The sequence below is a fragment of the Sarcophilus harrisii genome, chromosome 3, assembly GCF_902635505.1.
Source record: "Sarcophilus harrisii chromosome 3, mSarHar1.11, whole genome shotgun sequence".
NCBI lineage: Eukaryota > Metazoa > Chordata > Mammalia > Dasyuromorphia > Dasyuridae > Sarcophilus > Sarcophilus harrisii.
In genome coordinates, this window is record NC_045428.1 from 53,538,317 (window position 1) to 53,562,748 (window position 24,432).

Below are 24,432 nucleotides of genomic sequence, written 5' to 3' on the forward strand. Positions count from 1 at the left end.
GATGATGGTGATGATATTAATATTTGCAAATTGATTTTAAAACATTTTTCTTTTACCCTTACAACAACCTAAATGGTAGGTATATTACTGTCATTTTTACTGATAAGGAAATTGAGGCAAGGAGAGGTTAAGGGACTTGACCAGGATAACAAAACAAAGTTAATATCTAAAGTCATATTTGAACTCAGACCTTCCTAATTCAGGGCTGAATTAAGAAACCAGATAGCTTATCTTGTTAGAATTGTATGTTAAGAGATCAAAGAAGGCTTTCAGTGAATGTCAAAGTGGCTTTCCTATTGAATAAAATAATCAGGTACTAGTGTATGGGCTACCTAAGCTCTTTTAATCACCCACAATTTAATTTTATTTATTATTTTTAGCTTTCTGCTCTGTTACAGATGATTGAGGTTCCAGGATTCTACATTTGGATGAGTGAGGCAATCAACTTTGAATCTTATATTGAGTATTAATTTATTTTTATTTTTGGAGACTGCTTAAAAGAAAATTGAGAACATTTACTTAACAGAGGTTCTCACATGTTTATAAGGAAGGCCCTACCTATAGCAAAAAGATGTACTAGAAGACTTTCCAAGACAATTTTCAACATTTTGATGGACTCAAATCACTTTGATGGATATGATGTTTTTTAAATCAACTTTAACTTACAATGATAAATACAAGATATCACATCTTATAATATGTCTCTAATTTCTGGTTTGAATGGCTTTCCTCAAGAGTATTCCTTTGTAATTCTTACATAATAAATTCCCATATGTGATGACTTTTCATATAGAAAGTAGAATGCTTTTTCTTCTCTCTCTAAATTTTCTATGATATTGGAGTACAAAAATAGGGTATATGACTAGAAGAATGGTCAGTATTTTGCCTATAATAACAAATTAATATTTTTCCCATTAACTCTGTATTGTAGATGCTGGATAAAATTTAGTAAAAATCATTGACTACTTAGTTTTTTTGTTCATTCTTTTATTATTAATATCAACAATTTTGCAGCATTTTCTTTTTTCATATAAAGTTAGCCATTGAATGAAACATCAAACATTAGTTTAGAATAAACCATAAAAGTAAAATAATTCAAAATTCAAAAGTTAAAGATAATCGTAGTACTTTAATCCTTCAAATAACTGAATATCAGGTAACAGCAATAATGATAACAAACTAGCTTACTACTCTATAGAGTTATTAAGTATCTACTATGTGCCAGCTAAATGCTAGGAAACAGTCCTGGCCCTCAAGGGACTTACATTATATCAAGGAATACAACATGTACATATATAAGTATATGAAAATAAATACATTTTGGAAGAGGGGAGGCAGGAATTCTGAGGGGCTCAGGAAGAGCTTTATCTAGAAAGTAGTTGCACTTGAGCAGAACTTTGAAGGAAATTTACAATTTCCTCTAGTGCAAGTAAGAACAAAGTGCCATCCAGACATAAGGGACAGCCTGTACAAAGGTGCAAAGGGGAGCTGGAGTGTGTGTGAGGAAAAACAAGAATGGCAGTTTGACTAAAACACAGACTGGAAACAGCTTAGGGCCAAGTTGTGAAAAGTTTTAAATGACAAACATTTAATGAACACAAAAATTCTCTATCTATAAATACAACAACATAAAAGAAAATGTCAGACTTTTATAAAATGCTTAAAAAAGCAAAACTGTGATGCAATATGAATCAACTTCACTGATTGGATAGATCCAATGATAGCTAAATTAGATTGATGGTTAGCACACAAAGATGTGCAAGTAGAAGTTCCAACCTAGTTTAGGTTCTTCGGTTTTTCAGTCTTTTGCCAGTTCCATTTCAATTTGACTTTGACATCTTCTTGTTTCTGGCTCTATTTTTAAGAGAGAGAGAGAGAGAAATTCACACTCAGTGAAGCAAATAGATGGGTAATTGCTAACAATCACAGCCGTGCCTATTCATCAATGAAGCTTTATTTTTAATGAGTCACAAATCCTCTTTCTCTTGATCAACTAACCAGATATTCAAATAATTACCAGATCGATATGATATCTATGAAAAAGGGTTCATAAATAACCCTAGTTGTGATCAACTGTGGAGCATAGCAGGGAGAATTCTAGGATTATGATTGTCTTCTAATGGAGAAGGGAAGGGAAGTTTCTAAGGTATAATATTAAAAACAAACTAAAACAAGTTACATTTAGGTGAATTTAAAAGTAATGCTTTGTTCTCTTAGAGATGGGGAGGTGGGAATAGGACAGAAAGATCTCAGGAGCATTTTCAAAGTTAGGGCTCTAGGACCAGGAGATCATTATACATGGCAACAGCAAGACTATATGATGATCAGTCCTGATGGATTTGGCTCTCTTCAATCATGAGATGATTCAGGTCAGTTCCAGTGGTCTTGTGTTCAAAAGAGCCATCTACATCCAGAGATGGGACTATGGGAACTGAGTGGGGATTAAAACATAGTATTTTCACTCTTTTTGTTTTTGCTTGCTTGCATTTTGTTTTCTTTCTGATTTTTTCCATTTTTGATATGATTTTTGGAGGACAGCCCAAAATTTGTGGAAATATGTATAGAAGACTCACATACATTTAACCTATATTGGATGACTTGCTATCTAGAGGAGGGAGTGAGGAGAAGGGAGGGGAAAAAATTAGAACATAGGGTTTTGTAAGGGTGAATGTTGAAAATTATCCATGTATATATTTTGAAAAGAAATTAAAAAAACAAAACAAAACAAAACAAAGTTAGGACTCTAAGTAGTGGATTGAAGAACCCCCGAAGACCAAATCAGCAAAGAAATACTCCCCACTCATTCATATGCAATGTGAGACAGAATCATAAACTGTACATCTCAATACCTTAAAACTCTAAGGTTCTGTTTCACCCATCCTTCCTTTGGATTAGCACACACAATGAATCGTCTGGTATAAAAACTAGAGACGAAAAAAAAAGAAAACTTTATTTTATGTTTTGAACACCTTCTAATTTTCTTATTGTATTTTCACGAGTAACTGCTTATTTAATGTATTTAAAACATTCAATTGTTTTCAAATCAAAATGAAAGTAAGCATTAACTAAACATGTTGGTTGTGAGAAGAGAACCCACGCCTATATTTGCATATTAGGAAATACACTGAATCCCAAGTTCAAGGAGAGCATTCTCCACCTCCTCCTATTTTAGTACTGATTATGATGAGAAACAAAGTATTGTCACATTATTTGTTAGCCCAGTGGAACGGAAAGGACCCTGGATTCAGAGTCAGAAGATCTGAGCTGCAGTTATTGAGCAAATCAGTTAATTCCCATCTTCAAGCTGAGTTAAAACAACCATTTGTCAGGTATGTTCTAGACAGATATAAGCTATATCAACTATAAATTGGATTAGATGCCCTTTAAGGTCTCTTCCACCTATGGACTTCTAAGATCCCTCCAAGCTCAGTTTTCAACTCTAAGTTGAAGATATTACTATTTACATGACATACTTCACAAAGATGTTTGAGCAATATGTAAAAGCATATATAAATATGTGAACATATTAATAAATACATAATATAAATGTATTTTTGTGTTTTGTGATTCTGTGATATTTTATGATTATGATGATTGTATGTAATAATCTTATATTTTATAGAATACATTATATATCAGTCTTAAATTATTAAAATTTAAAGCTATTAAAGATTTTTGAACAATTTTATAAATGTATTTTAATATATCATTACTTCTAATTAATATACATTATGAAGTAGCATTATCATTGTAATTTAAAACTCATAGATAAAGCATCATAACACAATTGTGCCTTGATAATCACCTATTTCCTGACACACATTATTCATCTGGGGGAAACCCCAAATAATAATTTTTATCTTTAGCTTCCCTGGCCATGACAATACAATAACCTCTCTGTTAAAACACTAAGATTCATTGGTAGGGATTCCTACACAGAGGAAGACCACAAACTATCTATAACAGTCTGAGATTGGTCTGAAGCTCAGATAAGTTAGTTACATGTTAGATGTGGAATTAGAATACTAATCATCCTGATCATATAAATAAAGCCCCCTTTATTTATCCAGAATGCTACATCATTTCTCTGGTCAATATGACCTGCTATTTAAAAAAGAGAGGGTTGTTTGCTATACACCATATAGATAATATACCCAGACATGTGGGGATTTCACCAGCTGTTTCTCACACCTGGAATTCTCTCACTTCTCATCTCTGTCTCTTCTCTTCCTTGACTTCCTTCTAGTCCCAACCAAAACTACATAGTGAACCTCTCCCAATTCTTAAGTCCAGTGTCTTCCTTCTATTAATTATGTCCCATTGATTCGGTGTGTAACTTATTTGTACATATTTGTTTGCTTAATCTATTTTGACCTACTGGAGGGCCTTTCTTTCTATTCTTAGCACTTAGCACAGAACCTGGCACACTGTAGACACTTAAATGCATATTGACCAGTTGACATTATATTTGTTTACAGAGTTGCTTACATGAAGTTTATTACTAAGCTGGAGTTCTAAAATGTAAAGTTGAGGTTGACTTTCACAGTGTTTCTGTTTTAGCCACAGAGATTTCCAAATTCAGCACTTACATGATGGCATCAATGTCACAGGCTTCATAAGACCACTGTTCTCCATAGCTTTTGATCAATTTAACATGCACAGGACGTTCTGTATATTGAAGGCAGCAATCAAAGCTGCTAGCTGCTGAAAAGCAAGAAGAGGAATCAATCATTAGGAATAACGTCATCTTATGATAGACATGCTAAGAACAGAGAAAGCTCTAGGGTATCTAGGGAGATGGACTCATTCAATGCATCTACTATAATTAGCTACATTAACTTTTTCAGTTAATAAGAGCTATATTGCTTTCATTCCCTGCTGGCAAGGGCTAGTTTCCATGTTGGTCGAACTTTAATCAGTTATTTCTATATGAAATCTTAGGAAAACAGTTATAAAGTACCATTCGATATCGGTTATGATAGGACAAAGGAATGATCTCATCAAAGAGGACTAGGAAATTTTGATGGGGAGCTTTCAACTGAGGAGCTCAAGGAAGACTTCTTGGAAGTGATGGTACCTGAACCTGAATCTTGAACCAAAAAAAGGCAGATAAATCCGATTTTATCTGCCTATCTCCAAGCTTTATCTTGTTGATCTCCAAACCTGTTGTCCCTGCTTCCCTTCCTATTTTTGAATTATATACCCAGAAAAGACCCTTCTCTCTATCATCCCATTTCAAGGATGTCATGGTCTTGGTCTTTCAGTATGAACTATTTGCAAAAAAAAAAAAAAAAAAAAGAGTCCCAGCACTTTGCAGTCCCTTGTAAAATAAGCATCACTCACCTTGAGACTTGTCAAAGTGGCAGAGCAACAGCACAATAATCAAAGGTGCCAACATCAGAATCTTGCTCCCCAGTTGATTCATTTTTCCACTCTGTGCACTAATCCGCTGGGGCCTGTGGATCATGTAAGTGCACTGGAAGACAAGCTAATTTACTCTGACAACTTTAGCAAGCTTGCTTGCTTATATAGAGCTAGTGAACTAGTTGGGAATGTCCACAGAAGGCGTGTCCTTCCATGGGGCTTTCCCTCACACATGAACCTGCTCCCCAATGTCGTCATAATAAAAGCAATTAGAGAAAGCTTCCTTCTTTTCCCAAGGAAATAAAATTATATGGCATAGAAAGAAAGGAAGGAAAGAAAGAAAGAAAGAAAGAAAGAAAGAAAGAAAGAAAGAAAGAAAGAAAGAAAGAAAGAGGAGGGAAAAGAAAAGCAATGTTTTAAATCTTTTATCTAAAGTAAGACTTTTCTGAAATGATTTTCAAAGAGAGTAAGAAGCCATGCCTCATGCCAGAAAAAAACACTAGCTCAGTTCTCAAGAGAATCTGTTCTATGACAAAATTAAGGTCAACCCCACTCAGTGACATTCCAACAGTCCAAGACCAACCTAATATTATTTTATTGTATTTGCTTTCTATAAGCTTTCAAGGAGGGGGAGGATAAGGTGGGATGCCCAGTGAGCTCTTGCATTAACATTCTATATCTCATGCCAGGTATTGAATTCCAGCCAAAGGACCCTGAAGTCCTATTCTGCAATCTAGAAAAATATTGAAATATTATTGAAATGATTCCTAATATTCTTGTGGGCGGGTAGAGGAAACCTTGGCAGCTGAACTGGCCCTAAAGTAGCAGAACTTTGAGATCACAGCAGGACTAATGTTACAGGAATCCAAAGATCAAATTCCTGGCTGGTTTAATTTCACTTCAAATGTACAAAATATCCTGGAAAATCTTCTAGTTCTCCAGTCCAGAGAATTGTTCTTGTTACATTCCTTTCCTAGGCTTCTTGGCTATGATTTTAATAAAATAATCTCTTTAGGTTTAATTTTAAAAAATTTGAACAATATGATCTATCTTGACAGAATGTAAGTTCTTGGAGGGGAGGGACTTTTCATTTTATCTTTGTGTTTTCCCAACACTTAGTTTGGTGTGTGATACATAATAGGGAGTTAATAAATACTTGGTGATTGAACAGTGCTTAGCTTAGCTTAATACATATAATTTAATATATGTGGTGTATTATATAATACCATAATATTTTAAAATATATAAAATTAAAGTTTCAATGAATAGTGACAAGAGGAGCTTTGCTGGGAAGAAGAACAATTCATCCTATAAGAATAGTCACCTCTTGGGCAAGTATGAGTCTCTCTTTCTTGCCATTCCTCTGGATCAGTTTTCCCTTTTTCATGTGTTTCTCAGTTTCCCTGCATCTATCTGTCCTATGTTTTTTCCTCTCCACAGTATAGGACCATAGATTTAGAGCAGGGACCTCCTAGTCCCTTTTGTTTTATATATGAGGAAACTGAAACTCAGGGAGAAAAAGTCAGACAACTAGCATTTATTAAGTACTATTATGTGCCAGGCTCAATGCCTTTAAATGCTGAGGATCTAGAAAAAAGCAGACAATCCTTGTTTTCAAGGGGCTAATAATCAAAGGAGGGGAGACAAGAGGCCAATGACCACATATGAACAAGAAGGTTATTGGGCATAGTATCAGAAAGATTTGAAGATAAAGGAAGACTGGGAAAGGCTTTTCATAGAAGGTAAGAATTTAACCAAGAATTGAAGGAAGCCAAGGGGGAGAAGGAATGACTTTTCCAAGATCATATAGATGGTGCCAGAGAGATGGGATTTTTAATCCAGGTCCTCTGACTCCAAAGACAGTTATCTTTCCACTTTAACATATTGGTCTCTATCTCCATCCACTCTCATCATTTTATCTTTTCCTCTGTGTAGGGAACAGAAAGGGGGATGGTGTTGGTGACTGGGTTTGTATTTTTTTTCCCTCCAAAACTTTTACTTTATAGACAGGAAAAAAAGAAGAGGAATAGCAGAAGAAGGACTAGATTTGGACAGAGAGAAGCTGGATTCAAATCCTGGTCTTGTGTGACTTTAGCCAATCATTCTCTAAGTCTTAGCCTTCCCTTCTGTCACCTCAGGATGCTGACTTAGATCGTTTTTAATTTTTCCCTAGCTATAAATTCCATGATTTCAGGTAAAAAGTGTTTGCCCAATACCACTTGTCTTGAGAACAACTTGAGAACAAAATCAGGAAAAGTACCCAGGTCGCCTTATTCCCAATTTGGCATGTTTTCACCATTTAATGCTAGTTGATTGAACAGTGGTAAATACATAGTATTTGTATGTATTGTAGTTCTATTATCATAGATTCCTAAGTATGAGAATCTTTAGAGTTAGGAGGGAATTTTGAGACCCCCTACTCCAACTGCTTCATTTTAGAGATGACAAAACTGAGTCAAAAAGAAACTAAGTCAGTAATACAGACAGAATTCATTACTCAGTCTGCTGAATTTAAAGAGGCTCATTCCATGGCACTGAATTTATTCTTTCCATCAATGAAAGTAAAGATGGAGTGCTCTTCTGAGCACATAATCCATTTTCAGTATTCAAATATGTGATTCAATTTGTGGGTGGTGAAGTTTGTTTTTCTTTTGTAACTCTTGCAGTGTTCGATGCAATTGTATCTCCCACGTCACCACCAGCCAGGTTTCTGTATAGATATATTTTTTAAAATAGGAAAAGGAAAAGGAAAGAAAGTGTTGAAAATTTAATGGGACTATTTTCTTAACATTTTAAAACAGTTTGTGAAATTCCAGACTTACCAAAATGTTCATTTTCGTAAAGTGATTGCTTAATTTTCACGGAAAATGTCCTAAATTAAGCCAATTCTATAAGGAATGAAAACCACAAAAAGCCAGTTGAAAAACTAAGCTAGTTTTGGGAGAAAAGCACTTACCTCAACTTTGACTTTCTACTACTTATTATATCAATCAACTAGCATTTGCTAAGTGGCTGCTATGTGCCAGGGCCTATGCTAGACACTACAAAGAGAAAAATTATAACTGTTTTTGCTTTCAATAAACTTACATGGGAGTGGGAAGAGGGGACCTTTGGAAGACTTAAATATCAATAAGAATATACAAAATTAATAAAAGTTCTTGTTTGTTTGTTTTGTGGAGAAGGTACCAGTAACTGAGGGGATCAGGAAGAGAAAGAAGATGCTATTTGAGTTGAGCTTGCAGCAACCTTCCTATGTGAAAAAAACTTCTGTATCATCTGGATCCTTTTTTTTCCGCATGCTTCTTCCCTCTTTCCCATTTCATAATCTTACTTAATTTGGGTTTTTTTCTAATCAAGAAACTCTTTTGGGGGATAAATGATATGCTAATTTTTAACAAGGTCTTTTTCTACCTTTTTCTTTAGAAATCTCTGCTTAGACTCCTTGCAAAAGATACTAAGCCTCTTTAACAGATTGACATGCAAGATGTTTTCAAATGGCAAAGCCTTAGAGCTTTTTTTTTTTTTTTTTTTTTTTTTTTTTTGCTGAGGCAATTGGGGTCAAGTGACTTGCCCAGGGTCACACAACTAGGAAATGTTAAGTGTCTAAGGTCAGATTTGAACTCGGCTCCTCCAGACTTCAAGACTGGTGCTCTAACCATTGCACCACCTAGCTGTCCCTAGAGCCCTCTTGATGTCACAAAAGCAGCCCCCCATCCAGAGTAAAAGGATTTAGTGGGAATTTCCCACAACTTAAGCAGAGAACTTATTTCTTTTCCTACTTTTGTGAATAACACTTTATTTAACTTTCATACTAAGGGATGGCATTTCTTTACTGTCTATCTTCAAACCACAATACTTTCCTCTGCAGACTTTTCTAATTAAAAACTTTAATCTAGTATAATTCTCTTTAGTCAATCAGCCTCATTCTCACTAGAATATCCCGCGACCAGAAACGTGCTTTCTAAAACATCACGTGGAGGCTGGTGGCTGCCTTGAGTAAATGCCAATAAGTTCTCTGTCATGGGAGAAGTATTCTGGGTCAGTGATCATTGTTCTTATTTTCCTTTCACTGAGTTCTAGGGGATTTTTACAAAGCTTTGATTTCACTGGTGCCACCCATCCCGAGAACAGCAACTTTGAGGATTCCACCTCATTTCAGCCGCGATAGGGGTTTTACTGGGTGACTGCTGATTCCACTAAAATAATAGGTAGCATTTGTTAGGCTGGATCTGAAATGAGTAATACAGAATCTTAGTTGGAAGGGGAATCTGAAGCCAACTATACCAGAACAAGTTTCCCCTTTCCATTGACAATAATAGGTTAGGTATCCTTTGTTTAAAGATCCCCAGTGAAGGGGAACTTACTATTTTCCACCCAAGCTTCTTGGATAAATTTAATCGTTAGAAGTTTTTCCCCATATTGAACTTCAATTTGCTCCATTGCAATTTCTACCTTTTCTCCCTTGTCAGTTACAATTATCCCATTCATTCCAAATAACTTATCCCTTCCTAGAGTCCCAATTTAGAGTAAAGGGACCTTAAAGATCATTTATTCCTTTTTCCAAATCCAAATCCAAAGATTCCATTTTATTCCTTAATTTTATTAAGGAGGAAAGTGTGGACCCAGACTAACTCACTCAAGGTATATATTTATTAAGGTATCACACAAAGAATACATAACAAAGCTAGGATCAACTCTCACTCCCCACATGAATACATATTATTTAAACTCACTGAAAGGCTCAGATGAAGAATGGCTCAGACTAACTCCAAGAGCAGATGACTTAAGGAAGGCTACTCAAGTTCAATACTGAATGGAGAAAGAGGGAAATAACTATACCATATTTTTCATCCTCTTTTCATTACTCTTTCTGCCTACTCCTCTGACCAAATGATCTTTTCACAACAAATAATAGTCTCTTTCTGGCATCTCTCAATATCTCTGCAGAAATGCTCCCCTTGTTGACTGCTCTAGCAGAAGCCACAGAACTCAGTCAAATTTATCTTCTCCAGAAATGGTAGCAATTGCATTCTTTTCCACCTCCTATCCTTCAAGCATTCCAAGTTCCAAAACAACACAGTTTTTTCTGTGTTGCTCTTATTTGGGGATTAGACAAATGATATACTTTATACCCATTATTATACCCAAATTATACCATTAAATTTGACTTTGTTGAAGTCGAGTTCTATCATATCCTGTCTGAGCAAGGACAATGTTTTGTTTTGATCTACTTCTATCATGAAGGAAATTCACATCTCTCTGACGCTTAATACTTGTGTGACCTGGGACATGTTAATTCTCCTGCCTCGACTTCAGTTTCTTCATTCATAAAATAAAATAAAATATAGTCTCTGAGATCCCTATTAGCTCTAGGTTTAGCTATGGTCCTATAACTGATTCATCAACTTACTTGTCTCAAAGACACACACACACACACACACACACACACACACACTCCTAGTATCTTATGTCTTCCCAAATATTTTAAATGAACTCCTTCAAATTTTTCTTGCTGGCTTTGTTCTGCCACACAAATTTTCAAGTGGGGTCCATCATATATTTTTTCTAAGATTTTCTTCATCATGTTTTTCCAAAGTTGCCTCCATCTATGAAATACTCTGAGGATTTGGATTCATCAGAATTCAGTTCTGAAAACTTAGTCATGATGCAGGATGCATGTTCTCAAATAGATTTCAAAATTGATTTCATGATATTTTAGGCATTCATACTATCCAGTTTTGTGAAATTCAATTCAAAAGGAACACAATTGGTATTTCTACCGCAGGTTAATTTCTCACAAGGGGTACAAAGTCTACAAACTGAAATCAAGAGATCAATATTTATATTTTGTATATTTTCCTCTCCTCAAAGGTAGTTGTTGTTTTCTCTGAACAGGTGTAGAAAGGAAAGAGTCCAGAAAAAGAGGAGGAAAGTGAACATTATTCCTTTTTCTTCCCCCCTTCACGTTATCCTTTCTGCTTTTACAATATGTCTTACATGCCTCCTTTTCTCCACTCTCACAGCCATATTGTAGTTTAGGCCCTTGTCCTCTCTTACTAGGACTGATGCAATGTCTTCTAAAAGGTCTTCCTGCCTCAAGATTCTTCCCATTCCATTGTATCATCTACTCACCTGTCTCACTTTCCTAAGGCATAGTTCTGACCATGTAACCTCCCACCCATTTACTCAATCAGGTCAAGTCTCTTTATTATCTCCAGACTGTCTTGCATACCTGAAATGCCCTCCTTCCTACCTTCTGCATTTTGGGATTTCTGATTTCATTAAAGACGCAGCTCAAGTGCCTTCTTCTGAGTGAGGCTTTTCCTGGTTTCATTAGCTGCTAGTATTTTCTCTTCCAAGGTTATCTTGAATCTACTTTGTACAAAACATACTTTGTCCATCCCTAAAAGAATGTGTGTGTGTGTGTGTGTGTGTGTGTGTGTGTGTGAACATGCATGTGCAAGCATCTCTTCTCCAATAGAATATAAGATCCTGGTGGATAGGGACTGTTTTTAACCTTTCTTTGTCTCCCAAGTCCTTAGCACAGTGTCTGGCACACAGTAAGGGTTTAACAAATGTTTTTTCAATTGATTATCCTTCAATATGCAGGATTGAAGATATTTCTAGTTCATCAAGGCAGAAGCAATACTAAAGATCTCAACACAGACTTCATTTGTCACCATTTAAAGGATCTCCAAAGAAAGATACAGGAAGGATGTTGTATTTGGCCTCAGAGCTTAGGTTAAAGCAAAGACCTGGGCTCAAGAATTTATAGGAAATTGGCACTCAGGAAGCTGATACAGATTCTGCTGTATTTTTATGTAAAAAATACACAGACACAGAGACACACACACACACACACACACACACACACACACAACTAGCAAAATAAATCGATTTATACCCATAGATATAAGAAACTCACCTAATGCAAAGGGGAAAGAGATGTGTTGGAGAAGAAACATGCTCAATGTTGAAGTTCAAGTAGCAAAATTTATATACCTTAAAAATAGTTTTAATTGAGAACAGGTGCCAGATGTGGGAGGTGATATTCCTAATCACACTTAGATGTGGTGGAGAAGAGCTCAGGATCATTTATCAATACTAGCCTTGGTTGAGACTTAGGTAGCAGGAGTTTCTTTATTGGAACCCAAAACTGGAAGAAGGTTGGTTTGACTATCTTGGGCAGCAGAAGAGAAGACTTCAGACCACTGAAGCTGGTCAATAGTTTTATCTAATCTGAAGCCATGAATATTAACAACCTGACACGGGGTTGACATATGTCAGTCAGAATAGTGGAAAGGTCACTAACCTTGTCTGTCTTGTATTGTCAACAATATAAAGATTCTAATTATCAAAAAGGAATATTTTAAAACACAATAAATTTGCCAGAAAATTATCATTGGTTCATTTCAACTCAACCAAAATGATATTGTGAAGTAACTATGGTTTTCCGGAAGTCTTCCTACAGCAACAAAAATTGGCTCAAAAACTGGGAGAAAATCAATCATTAAGTCTATACTTCTGAACATCTGGTTTGCCATTCTCTAGGGGTGAGCTCAGACACATTATCTTTATAAACCAGAGAAGTAGTATAGGAAATTACATTTATCATCTAATTCTTAGGTAAAGCTGACACATCTAACAGGTCCCCCTCAATACTTGACATAGTATATTCCAGGCAATAGATGATTAATATACATTTGCTAAATTTAATTGTTGTTGAAGTCAAATGTGAGTGTGCTAAAGGGGTTTCTTCTGAATCTAGAAAAAGTGTAAGGTTCTTTTTTTTTTTTTTTTTTTGAGGCAATTGGGGTTAAGTGACTTGCCCAGGATCACATAGCCAGGAAGTGTTTAAGTGTCTGAGGCTGAATTTGAACTCAGTTCCTCCTGACTTCAGGGCCAGTGCTCTATCCACTGTGCCATCTAGCTGCCCCCTAATGTTCTTTCAAGGGAGTTTAAAAGAGGCAGCTAGATGGTGCAGTGGGTAGAGCACTGGCCTTCAAGTCAGGAAAAACTAAGTTCAAATCTTGCCTCAGACATTTAATACTTACTAGTTGTGTGACCCTGGGTGAGGCACAGCATTTAACCCCAATTTCCTCACAAACAAGAGAATTTAGAAGTCACATTTTCTCCAAACTCTAATAGGACTCCAACTCTGTGCGAACCATTACTTCCTACAGAATAATACTGAGATATGGCTTTTCTGACTCAGAGATTTGGAGAAAAGTTTTTCATCGAACTTGAATATTCAGGCAGCCCTGAAGGAGAGGAAAAAATATTTAGAGAGAGGGGTTCGAGTCTTAGCTCTTTTCTATGTTATAACTTTGGGCATATTATGTTTTCTCATACCCCACTTTTTTCCTTTGTAAAATGTGAGGGGAATAGAGGATTTCTAAATTCCCTTCCAGCTGTAACAATATGTGAATATATTAAATATTCTTTTGTGTGTGAATAAAAAGCTAGATATGGCAAACATTGAAACTTTAAAAAGTAGTTTAAAAGCTACAATTATATCTACTTTGCCTTGGAATATTTCCAGATTTTCTTCTATCACAGAAAGTACAAAATCAGTAGTTCCTAATCATCAGATTATTTCCATAAATGCTTTGAGCTCTTAAAGATTTGTGCTAGGGAGTCGAAGAACAAGAAAGGGAGGACCAGGAGGAAGTTGGAAGGGCCCTGTACTTTCCAAATGAGCCTCCAGGTACTTTGTACATTTATTCTAGAGAGCAGAGTTTTAAATATTTAACTATAGACTAAACAAATTGCTCTGTTGGTGAAATCTGGGTAGAGCCCCATAGTAAACTTGAAAATTCCCCTTCATTCTTTCTTAAAGAACCTGCCTAAGCCAGATATAATTATCCTTTGATTGATAAGGAAAAGATTTTTTTTAATCATTAAGCCAAGGTAATTAGGAAATGTTGCACACAAAGTGCGTGCCCTGCCTAAAACCCCAGAACACATAGCTTCACTTTGAATCCAGAGATTTCCATCTCATCATAATGAATGGCAATAGACAAGATTGAGCCTTTTTTTGTTTTCCTAAAAGCCCTCTCTTGAGAAGGAAGCTTCTCCTAATAAGACTCATACTTGAATATTTGTAGTCAGCTAGTAAACTCCATACCCATCTGTGGGAAAGGAGTATGCTAATTGTAATATGTAAATAATATTGGTTTGACTCTAATTATTTTAACTCAAGACTTTCTAAATCTTGAAACTGATTTGAATCAAATTCTATAACAATTGACATTTGTACAGTACTTCAAAGTTTGTGTATTATCTCATTTGAACTTTATAACAGCCAGGTAAGATGATTACTACAGTTACTCTAACTATGAGATAAGAAAACTGAAGTTGACAGCTGATAAAAATCCTTTCTCATGGACACCTCGTCAGTAATTTTCAGAAATGGAATTTGAACGCAGGACTTTCCGGCTCCAAATATAGTCCTCTTTCTATCTGTCTCCTGGCACGGATATCTGGCCAAATCACCTTTGCAAATGCAACAGGGACAGGAAAATCCACGACAGAGAGCATCAGCATATAGGGCTCATACAGATTCCCTCCATGGAGAAGCTGCTTTCCTAAGAGTCATTATGGCTATAAGGAGGTGTCTTGGCGAGACTTGAACATGCTTGAACATTCTATAAGTGGTTCTGGCCTGCTAACCCAACAGTTGTGAGTAGCCATTTTTGATTGACTACATGGATGGAATTGGAGACATCTTAAAAAAAAAAAAAAAAAAGCCTCAACCTAGGCTTTTTTATTCATTTTGCCTTTGGTTGTGTTCTTGATGGAGTTTTTGGATTTTTGAATTTACAATGCCCAGCTAGACAATGCTTTAGGGAAAAGGCTTTGCGTCCCATACTGACGCCACCATGTGACCCTATTAAAAAGAAAAAAGTGGACCTTAGTCCTTGGTCTCTGAATCTGTTCTTTTCTATTTTAGAAGAAGAGAATGTAGAATGGGTCTCTCAGTGTCTGAATTTTGCAGCAAGTTTAGTATCAAAGAACTGAGGAGCAAAGAACATGCCCTGAAATAATGGAGATGAGACCTCTAGACATGAATTTGACAATACCTTTGCTATATAGGAACTCAGCTGACAGTGAGCCCACTCTCTCAGAAACCAAAGTACAATAATGGTGGGCATGTCCTGTGGGGGTGGGGAAGGCTGTTTGTGCACTTGTTTTTTGGTATATCATTAAAGTAATTATCTCCTTTGTAAAATGGAATTTATCTTAAGTGGTTAAATGGAATTTGAGGGCATGGAGGGCCAATCACAGTTACTTAGCAGTATATGAAATACTCGAGGAGGAGGCTTTAGCTGATGAGAATAAAAAAAAAAAAAGAACAGGTACCCACAAACCCATCAAGATACCTTAAAATAGGCAGGTAGGTAGTGCAGTGGATCAAGCACCAATCCTGAAGTCAGGAGGACTTCAGTTCAAATCTGGCTTCAGACATGTAACACTTCCTAGCTGTGTGACCCTGGGCAAGTCCCTTAATCCCAATTGCCTTAGAAAAAAAAAAAAAAACCAAACAACAACAACAACAAAAAATTAAAATACTCAAAGGTAAATGTAGCCTCCCTAGTCATGGGAGCATAAGACCAAAATGTACTCAATACACTAAAATGTAACAATACATAGCTACAAGAGGAATTTAGATACATCTAAAAAGAGTTTACATTTATCCATACTATGTTTCTTGTACATAACATCTTCTATTAACAATTCATGGTGTATCTTACACAATTCTTCAAATGTTAGGCTATATACAAAAGGTCCACCTTGCAGAGAACACAATTTTCTAAGCTTGGCGTCAATCACAAAGTCAGGGCAATCAATAAGAGATATAAATATACTTTTGTCTTATCTGTGTTAAACAGCATACTATATCACCCTGCGAAAAGATAATTTAGAAAAGATATGTGTGAGTCAATAAACTTATCAAATAATTATTTAATAAAACGTATTAATGAATTGGGAAAGAAGTCCATAATCACAATAATGTAAAGAAAAACAACACCAATAGATACCTGAATTCAGGTTACCATTTCTGACTCAACAGGAAAGATGATGAAACATACCTTCTTCCTTTTGGTAGAGAGGCTGTGAAACTATGAATATATAATGATCTATATTCTAGCATACATGGTCAATATGTCGGTTTATTTTGCTTAATGGTGGTTCCTTATTACACAAACCAATAGCTGGGCGTAAGTGAGGTAGTAGAAGTGAGTATTGAGAAGTGACATTGATAAAAATAAAATTAAAATAAAGAAGTTAGGAAACCCAGGGATGGGAGGAATCTTGGATATTTTCTAGTCTTCATTTTACAGAAGAGGTGACATGATTTGACAAACATCATAGGTATCATAGCTCTTGGACTTAAAAATGGAAAAGACTTCCAGGAGCTCAATTCCCTTATTTTACAGATGGGAAAGCTGAGGCCTGAAAGAATTTCTATGAATTGCCCCATATTACACACAAGCCAAACTGAGGTAGATATTACAATATTCAAATAGCAGGCCTTCTAACACTTAATCTAGCTCCCTTTGCATTGTGGTGCACTAACTCAAATTTTATGTTATAAAAGTTAAATTCAACTTCATATTTAACTCCATCTCATGAGAATAACACATTTCTATAATGCATAAAGTTACCACACCAGAATTCCTCAGCTAAACTCTTTGGCAAGGCCTCTGACACCTCACCACCTCATACTGGGCATATTACCATATTTCTCAATACTTCACAGGTGCCCATTGGGCATGAAACCAAAAATAATGATCAGATAGCTTCTGCAGTGATATAACATGACTTCCAGCTTTGGCTAGAAGCTGCACTCCTTTCCATCATCTATCTACCAGTTTATATCTCTATAGCTTGCAGGGAAACTGAGAGATTCATTTTCTTAGCTCTAAACATGCTTCTAAACATTGGAACTCAGTGGTGATTCAGAGCCTCACTGTGATAGGTGGGTTCTACTGGTCAAAGCTTGACACCAATCATAGACTTATAGATTTAGAAGTCATCTGATCCAACTATCTAACTTGAAAATGAAGAAACAAGGCAAAGAAAGCTCATTTGCCCACAGTCATCTACATAATAAAGAGCAAAGCCAGGCTAATAATAATAATTAATAAGAAAAATAATAGGGTATAATGGTTAGAGGTCCATTCTTGGAGTCAAGAAGGTATGGATTTAAGTTCCTTTTCTGGTACTATATTGAGCATGTAAGTCTGATTAACAAATCACTTAAATTTTCAGTATTCCTCCTCTTTTTCTTCTCTTAACTAATTCCAAACTCTCTAAAACTATGTTAAGTTGCTTATTACATTGATAAGTGGAATCTCTACATCAAGAGTTCCTTACACAAGGAATTAATTCCCTAGACTGATAAAAATCATATATTTCTAACCCAAATCACACATTTATCATTGAAATAGCACAAAAAGTATTTTCTCTGACAATAACCCTGTAAGGCATACAGTACAAATACTATCTCCATTTTATAAATGGGGAGACTGATTTTCAGGTAAAATAGTTTGCCCATGTTGCCCTAACTGATAAGTGTGAGCACTGTGGTATAAACCTGACTTTTAGGTCCAATACTTTCCATTATATCATATAGCTAAAGTTACAATGTCATTCCAGAACAGATAAAGCTTTCCTTTGTCCAATAGACTTAGGTTGTACCTCCCATTCAGGCCAGACATCCTACAGCCCACTTATCAGCAGAGTCCTAGATGAGTTAGCAGAAATTTCAACACAAATCTAATAATGAGTAAAAAGACTCATTGCTATATAGAAAAAAAAAAATACTGCAATATTTCGCCTGAGCCTTCTGAGAAAAGTAGGCCACAGAATGGTCCCTTTATCATTAAATACCTTGGAAAGCTTTCTACCCTATCCAATCTTTGGTCAGAGAAAAAGTGCTGTTCTTATTTGGACAGTTCCATATACATATAAATTCATGTCACATAATAGAGAAAATCTCTTCTTTAGAGTTCAAGAATAAAATTGATAATGAAGTTGAGGGATAAGCACTAATAGAGATAAAGAGAATGCAATATGAATCTGAACAAATAGATAACTCATCCAGAGAGCCTTTGGAATACTTTCATTAGAACTATGTTCACCGACAGAAACGTGGAGGCCTGATACAAAGGACTATGAGAGGGAAGGCCCATCACCATTTGTACTGGCAAGAAGGTGAAGATATTTCTTGGTATCTATCCCACTGCCTTATGAATCAAGCTTCCTTTTTTTCTCTTACTCATGAATTCTTTCTCTTTCCTTCTTCTTTTCTTCTGTGCTTTAATGTTCAATTTTGCTCTTTCTTTCTATAATGGATATGCAATATTATGACTGACACCTGCATACTCCTTGAAAGTCTTATGGCCTTATGTGCTTAATTTGATTTGATTAGTAGAGTGACACAGAAAATAGAGTTCTGGGTCTATAGTTAAGAAAACCTGAGTTCAAATTTGACTTCAGAAGTTTACTAACTACTTGACCCTGGACTTAATCTTAGTTTACCTCAGTTACCTCAACTCTAAAATAGGAATAATAACAACGTCTACCTCACAGAGTTGGTGTAAGGATCAAATGAGATGGCAATTATAAAGCATTTAGCACAGTGCCTGGAACATATTAAACACTATATAAATACTAATTATTGTTATTATTATTAACTCTATGGCAAAATTTAAATATATATGTATATACATACATATATATAAACATTATTTTCTACAAAATGATGATAATGATATCTGTAGTACCAACCTAAAAGAGTTGTTGGGATTTTTTTAAGATTCAAAGAAAAATGACTCAAGTAAAGTATTTCTGTCAGTTACAGAGGAGAGTGATGAGGTCACTGAAGATCAGAGATTAACTAATTTACCCTTAGCATCTCACTATTAAAGATCCAGAGTAGAATTTGAATGTTAGACTCTTCTGACTTAGATCCAGCCTGTTCTTCTATAAAATTAGGGCATTAGATTAGATGGCTTTTAAGATCTTTTTTTGGCTCTAGATTTATGATCCTATGACCATGCTGCTTTTTATATGTGTAATTCAGATTGTCCAGTCTTTTTTCCCCTTCTTTTGTTGTTGTTTCCTCTCTTCCATGACTATGTCAACTAGTGACAACTGCCTAGGAAAATTATTAGTGTGGAAAAAAAAACCCCACTAATCTTCCACATTCCTGTCACATCCCTTATATTAGCTGATTTCTTTTGCATTTCTGAGCTTAATGATGACTACATGATGAGAGTCACCATCACAAAGGAGGAAAGTTATCATGTAGGCATACAGCCAAAAAAGGTCATAGATTTAGAGTTGAAAGAGAACTTAGAGGTCAATGAGAATAGACGCCTCACATTTACACATGAAGAAACTGAGGAACAAATGATGTACCCAAGCATCTGAGACAGGACTTAAACTCAAACCTTATTGTCTAAAATCTTGTGGTTTATCTACCATGACACCATAACATTATTGAAGTGGAAGTAGCTTCATTTCCTTGAATCCAAGATGAATTGTATCCTATTGACAGAATGAGGGTGAAGGGATGAAAGGAGACTGGGAAACATAAAAGAAGAACCATTATTAAAATTTTTAAATAGATTTATCTATGAGCTTTATGAATTTATGAATATGATTATGGTTATATATCTAGTACCACTGTAAGTTATATGAGGTCAACAGAACAAGAGGAAGGTATTCATTCAGACATCCATTCAACAAACATACTTAAGTGTCTATATTATGGCTTCCTCCTGACATGATGGACCTTGATCACTTTGGAAGCCTCTCATTTCTTGGTTCATTTCACCGTATCCAAGATGGTACCAGGAAGGTCAATATATGGCATTTTCCCAGCTCCCTTTTTAAGCATTTAAGATCATAAAGCATCAGACATTTTAATAAGCCTTATTTATAGTTTTTAATTTTATTTATAAATGTTTTATTCATAATACTTATTACATTATAAATAAATAAATAAAATTTATTTTATTTATATAGTAAAGAACAACAACAAAAAAGGATCTTGCACCCAAGTTCACATAAAGATGAAAGCCCCTTTCATCCTTTTGATGATCCTGGCAATTCCCTTATCCTAATAGAAACCTACCAATGTTTCTGTGATTTAATAGTCTTGACCAGACTTGGGATTTTATCAAAGGTCAGGATTTGTTTTTTCTTGCTGCTCATCTCCTAGTCACTTTTGATGCCTACACCATGCTGTGCTTACTTTCTAGTCAATCAGTGCAGTGATTCATAATTGTCTCTGATAAAAAAAAAAAAAAAGAAGAAGAAGAAGAAGAAGAAGAAAGAAAATAAAACTCCTCCACTTGACATTTAAAACCCTTTGCAATTGAGTTCAGGACTGTTTTCCCAAGCCTAATACATATTACACCCCTTCCCACACTCAAAAGTCCTGCCAAAATGGCCTCCTTTCTCTTATTCACATATGGCATTTTATCTTAAATCTCCAAACTTTTGCTGTCTTTCATGCCTGTGATGCATTTCCCTCCTCATATCTTCCCCTTAAAGTTAACTTTCTTCAAATCTTACTTCAAATGCTACTATATGAGCCCCTTTCATGACCATCCAGCTGCTGTCAACCTCCCCTTTTTGTTTTTACTTTGTCTACTTTGCATATAATTTGGATGTATTTATCTTTAGATTTTGTCTCACTGACAGAATACAAGCTGCTTAGAGAGAGGAACTTGGGATTTTTTAGTACTTAATGTTTGATTGATTGACCATGGATTCTACCTCCTGTCAGAAAGATTCTCCATGCTTTTGGGCTCAAGTACTATTCAGCAGTCGCTTCCTCTTCCTGGGGAAATAATTCTAGTTCAAGAGTAATTGGATCAAGGGAGAGGCTGATAATATTATAACTAGTTCAGAAACCCAGGCAAAATGACTCCAGGCTATTCACTCTTCCTGTTCCTTTAGACTCATCTCATAGCTCTGCTCTAAAAACAAAGAGCCTCTTCAAGTAATACCTGAACTGATTATCCTGGTTTTTGTCTCCATTTTATACTCCTAGTCTCTTTAGAGGGAATTTGTCCAAGGCAGCCCTAGCTCTCCTTAGGGGAGATGTCTCCTCTTCACTCAACATTTCATGAATGTGCATGAATCAGAGAGACTCATCCTCTCTTTTTCTCTCTCTGTCTCTCTTTCTCTCTCTCTCTCTCTCTCTCTCTCTCTCGTTTTTTCTCTCTCTCTCTTCTTATCTCTCTCTCTCTCCCTCTTCTCATCTCTCTCTCTCTCTCTCTCTCTCTCTCTCTCTCTCTCTCTCTCTCTCTCTCTCTCTCTTCTTTCTCTCTCTCTCTCTCTCTCTCTCCCCCCCCTTAGTTTTCTAATTCCTTTTTTTTTTTTTTTGCTGAGGTAATTGGGGTTAAATGACTTGCCCAGGGTTATACAGCCAGGAAGTGTTAAGTGTCTGAGATCAAATTTGAACTCCGGTCCTCCTGACTTCAGGGCTGGTGCTCTACCCACTGCATCACTCAGCTCCTCCCATTCCTCATCTTCTTCCAGGGTGGCTGAGCATGAACTCCAGTTCGGAACTGCTTCGAAGAAAAAATTAGGAAAGGGAGATAAGATTTGTATTCTTAGACATGGCCAATGAGTTGATTTGGGGGTTTGCGGGATTGACTATATACATAATTGTTATGAGATGAACTCTCCTGAAAGGCTGGTGATAGATTAATAGCTAGAGAAAGTTATGTAAAAAAAGAGAGAGAGGGAGAGAGAGAGCAACAATAAATTTTCTTAAATTCACAGAAGAAAACAAAAAAATATATAAATAGAAATGGCACATCAGCTTTGCTCTTACTTTGATATAGATATATGTACATATATGTGTATGTATATGTAGGTTATATGTATATATACACACATTTTATATGTATTACATATCTTTATATATACATGTGAATATTTGTGTGTATTAAGTAAACACTTTAAAGCACAAAGTAACATAACTTCAATTTCTTATTCTTTGTATAATGAAATATTCATATATGTTGGTGATTGTTGTTATATATATATATATATACATATATATATGTATATATATATATATATATATAACTTTTTTTTTTTTTAATTTAGGGTTAGAGGAGCTAAGTAACACAGTGGATAGAGCACTAGCCCTGGAGTCAAAAAGACCTGAATTCAAAACCAACCTCAGATACTTACTGGGCAAGTCACTTAACTCAATTCCTCCAAAAAGAATAAGTACCTGAACTTTAAGGTGGAGGGGTAGAGCCTGCAGCTCCTGTGACATATTGGCTAGGGCAATGGGGACAATCCCTCAGAACAGCTGCTATGTTCAATGTATTATAGAGGTTTTAAAGGAAATACAAAAAAAGTCTCTTTTTTATAGTCTTACTAGGAAGAAGACAAACACAGAGAATAATAGTGCAATACTAGAAGGCATCATGGTATAGCTAGCTGAAAATCTTCTGAAAATATTGAGTTTGGCATGGAAGGATCTGGAATCCGTTTCTGCCTTTGTCACTTAATACTCAGGTGACTTTAAACAAGTCTCTCAATTTCACAAGGTCTCAGTTTCCTCATCTCTAAAAGACTAATCTCAAAAGTCATTTCCAAATATCAATCAATGTTTCTATAATCCTATGCTTGTTGAAGTGTCTTATAGTGTGACTTCATCTCTAACATTCTGATTAAAGACTGTTTACATAATATTTCTCATAAGAGTCCTGGTAGGTTCATTTGTGACTTCATTATTACCTGGATAATAGCTTAGGCAAGTCAGCTTCCACTTTCCAAACACGTGTGAAACTCCTCTGTGATTCATGATGAGTAGGATAGTGTAGGGGGAGGAAGGGAAAGAAGAATGACAGATGAAAAGAAATGCTGCAAAGCTTCCCTTGATCTTAATTTTTAAAAAATGTGAAAGTTCCAATATGTGCTAATCTCACTCCCTGGCACTCATTGCCTTTTAGCTCCCCAGGGAAGTCACACCTTAATCCACTGACTCTGGCACTCTACAAACATTTATCCTGCACGCACAATATGGCTACATGACAGCATCCTCAGAGGGTCCACTCTAAAGGTCTCACTTTAAAAATACTTTTGCTACTCATTGGAATGGTACACAAAGGGCCTGGATGGGTTTCCTTGATGACTTCAGCTCCTCCCCAGGACTCCCTGGTGGCTTTGGTACTATTTTTAGTGACACTTTTCTGTTGACCTATTTAATCCTTCCTGTAAGCACCCAAGATTAACTTGATATTTGGTTAGAAAGTAGATTGTCAGCATCAAGTCATGGAAAATATTTCAAAAGGGGAATTAGATCTGTCCCCATCTAAGATTCAGAATTACTTCATATGATTCTGCATGAAAATGCCCAGTGTTTTTCTCTGTGGTTATAAGAATCATGCTCATGGGGAAAGCAATGAAGGAGTGAAGAAGACAAGCTTTAAGTCAGTCCTTTTCAAGTATTCTTTTTTTTTTAATTTTTAAAAATTATTTATTTTTAATAACTATTTCCCAATTACATGAAAAAGTTTAGACATTTAAAAATTTTGTATTCCTCTGCCCAAATGGCTATAAAACTGTGTGTACTTTTTGTTCCATCAGTGTCTTTCCAGTGTTCTTTTTTTGGACAGAGCAGGTACCCAATAAAGGAAGCCAAAATATCTGTGGTTAAAGACGAAAGTTTACAGAAGAGAGAATGTTTTGAAAGTTGTGTGCCAAGAATGGAAGGGCTCGGGAATACCAAGGGTGTAGATAGTGTTCCTTCCACCATCTATCAGTATCCCAACAAGAGATGAACATCCGACTAGATGTAATGCTATAGTAGAGCTCAGAACCAATACCATGATGTGTGAGGAGCCCCTCCACCACTTATTACTTCAGGGATGACAAAAATCAGATCCATATACTTACAGAGTAAGAGTATCTCCACCGTCTTCAACTCTGCAAATGGTGGAAAGGATCTTACCATTCTCTTCCTGCCATATGTGGAGAAGATCTAGGAACCATGTGAAGTTACATTTAATTTTTCAATTTTCT

General features: G+C 35.8%; 1 protein-coding gene across 2 annotated transcripts; it reads right to left on the reverse strand.

Annotated features, from left to right (window-relative positions):
- Positions 1-409: 409 nt before the first annotated feature.
- On the reverse strand, positions 410-5,519 carry CCL20 (C-C motif chemokine ligand 20). Of its 2 annotated transcripts, none has more exons than XM_023500803.2 (4): positions 5,344-5,519; positions 4,590-4,701; positions 2,850-2,924; positions 410-1,854 (listed from the first exon to the last, which is right to left on the reverse strand). In XM_023500803.2, exons 1-4 carry the CDS (start codon positions 5,465-5,467, stop codon positions 1,821-1,823), a joined length of 345 nt encoding a protein of 114 aa, XP_023356571.1. In that variant the 5' UTR covers positions 5,468-5,519; the 3' UTR covers positions 410-1,820. The 2 variants fall into 2 exon arrangements, with proteins under 2 accessions (XP_023356571.1, XP_023356570.1); XM_023500802.2 differs by having other exon boundaries at positions 4,590-4,704.
- Positions 5,520-24,432: the final 18,913 nt, after the last annotated feature.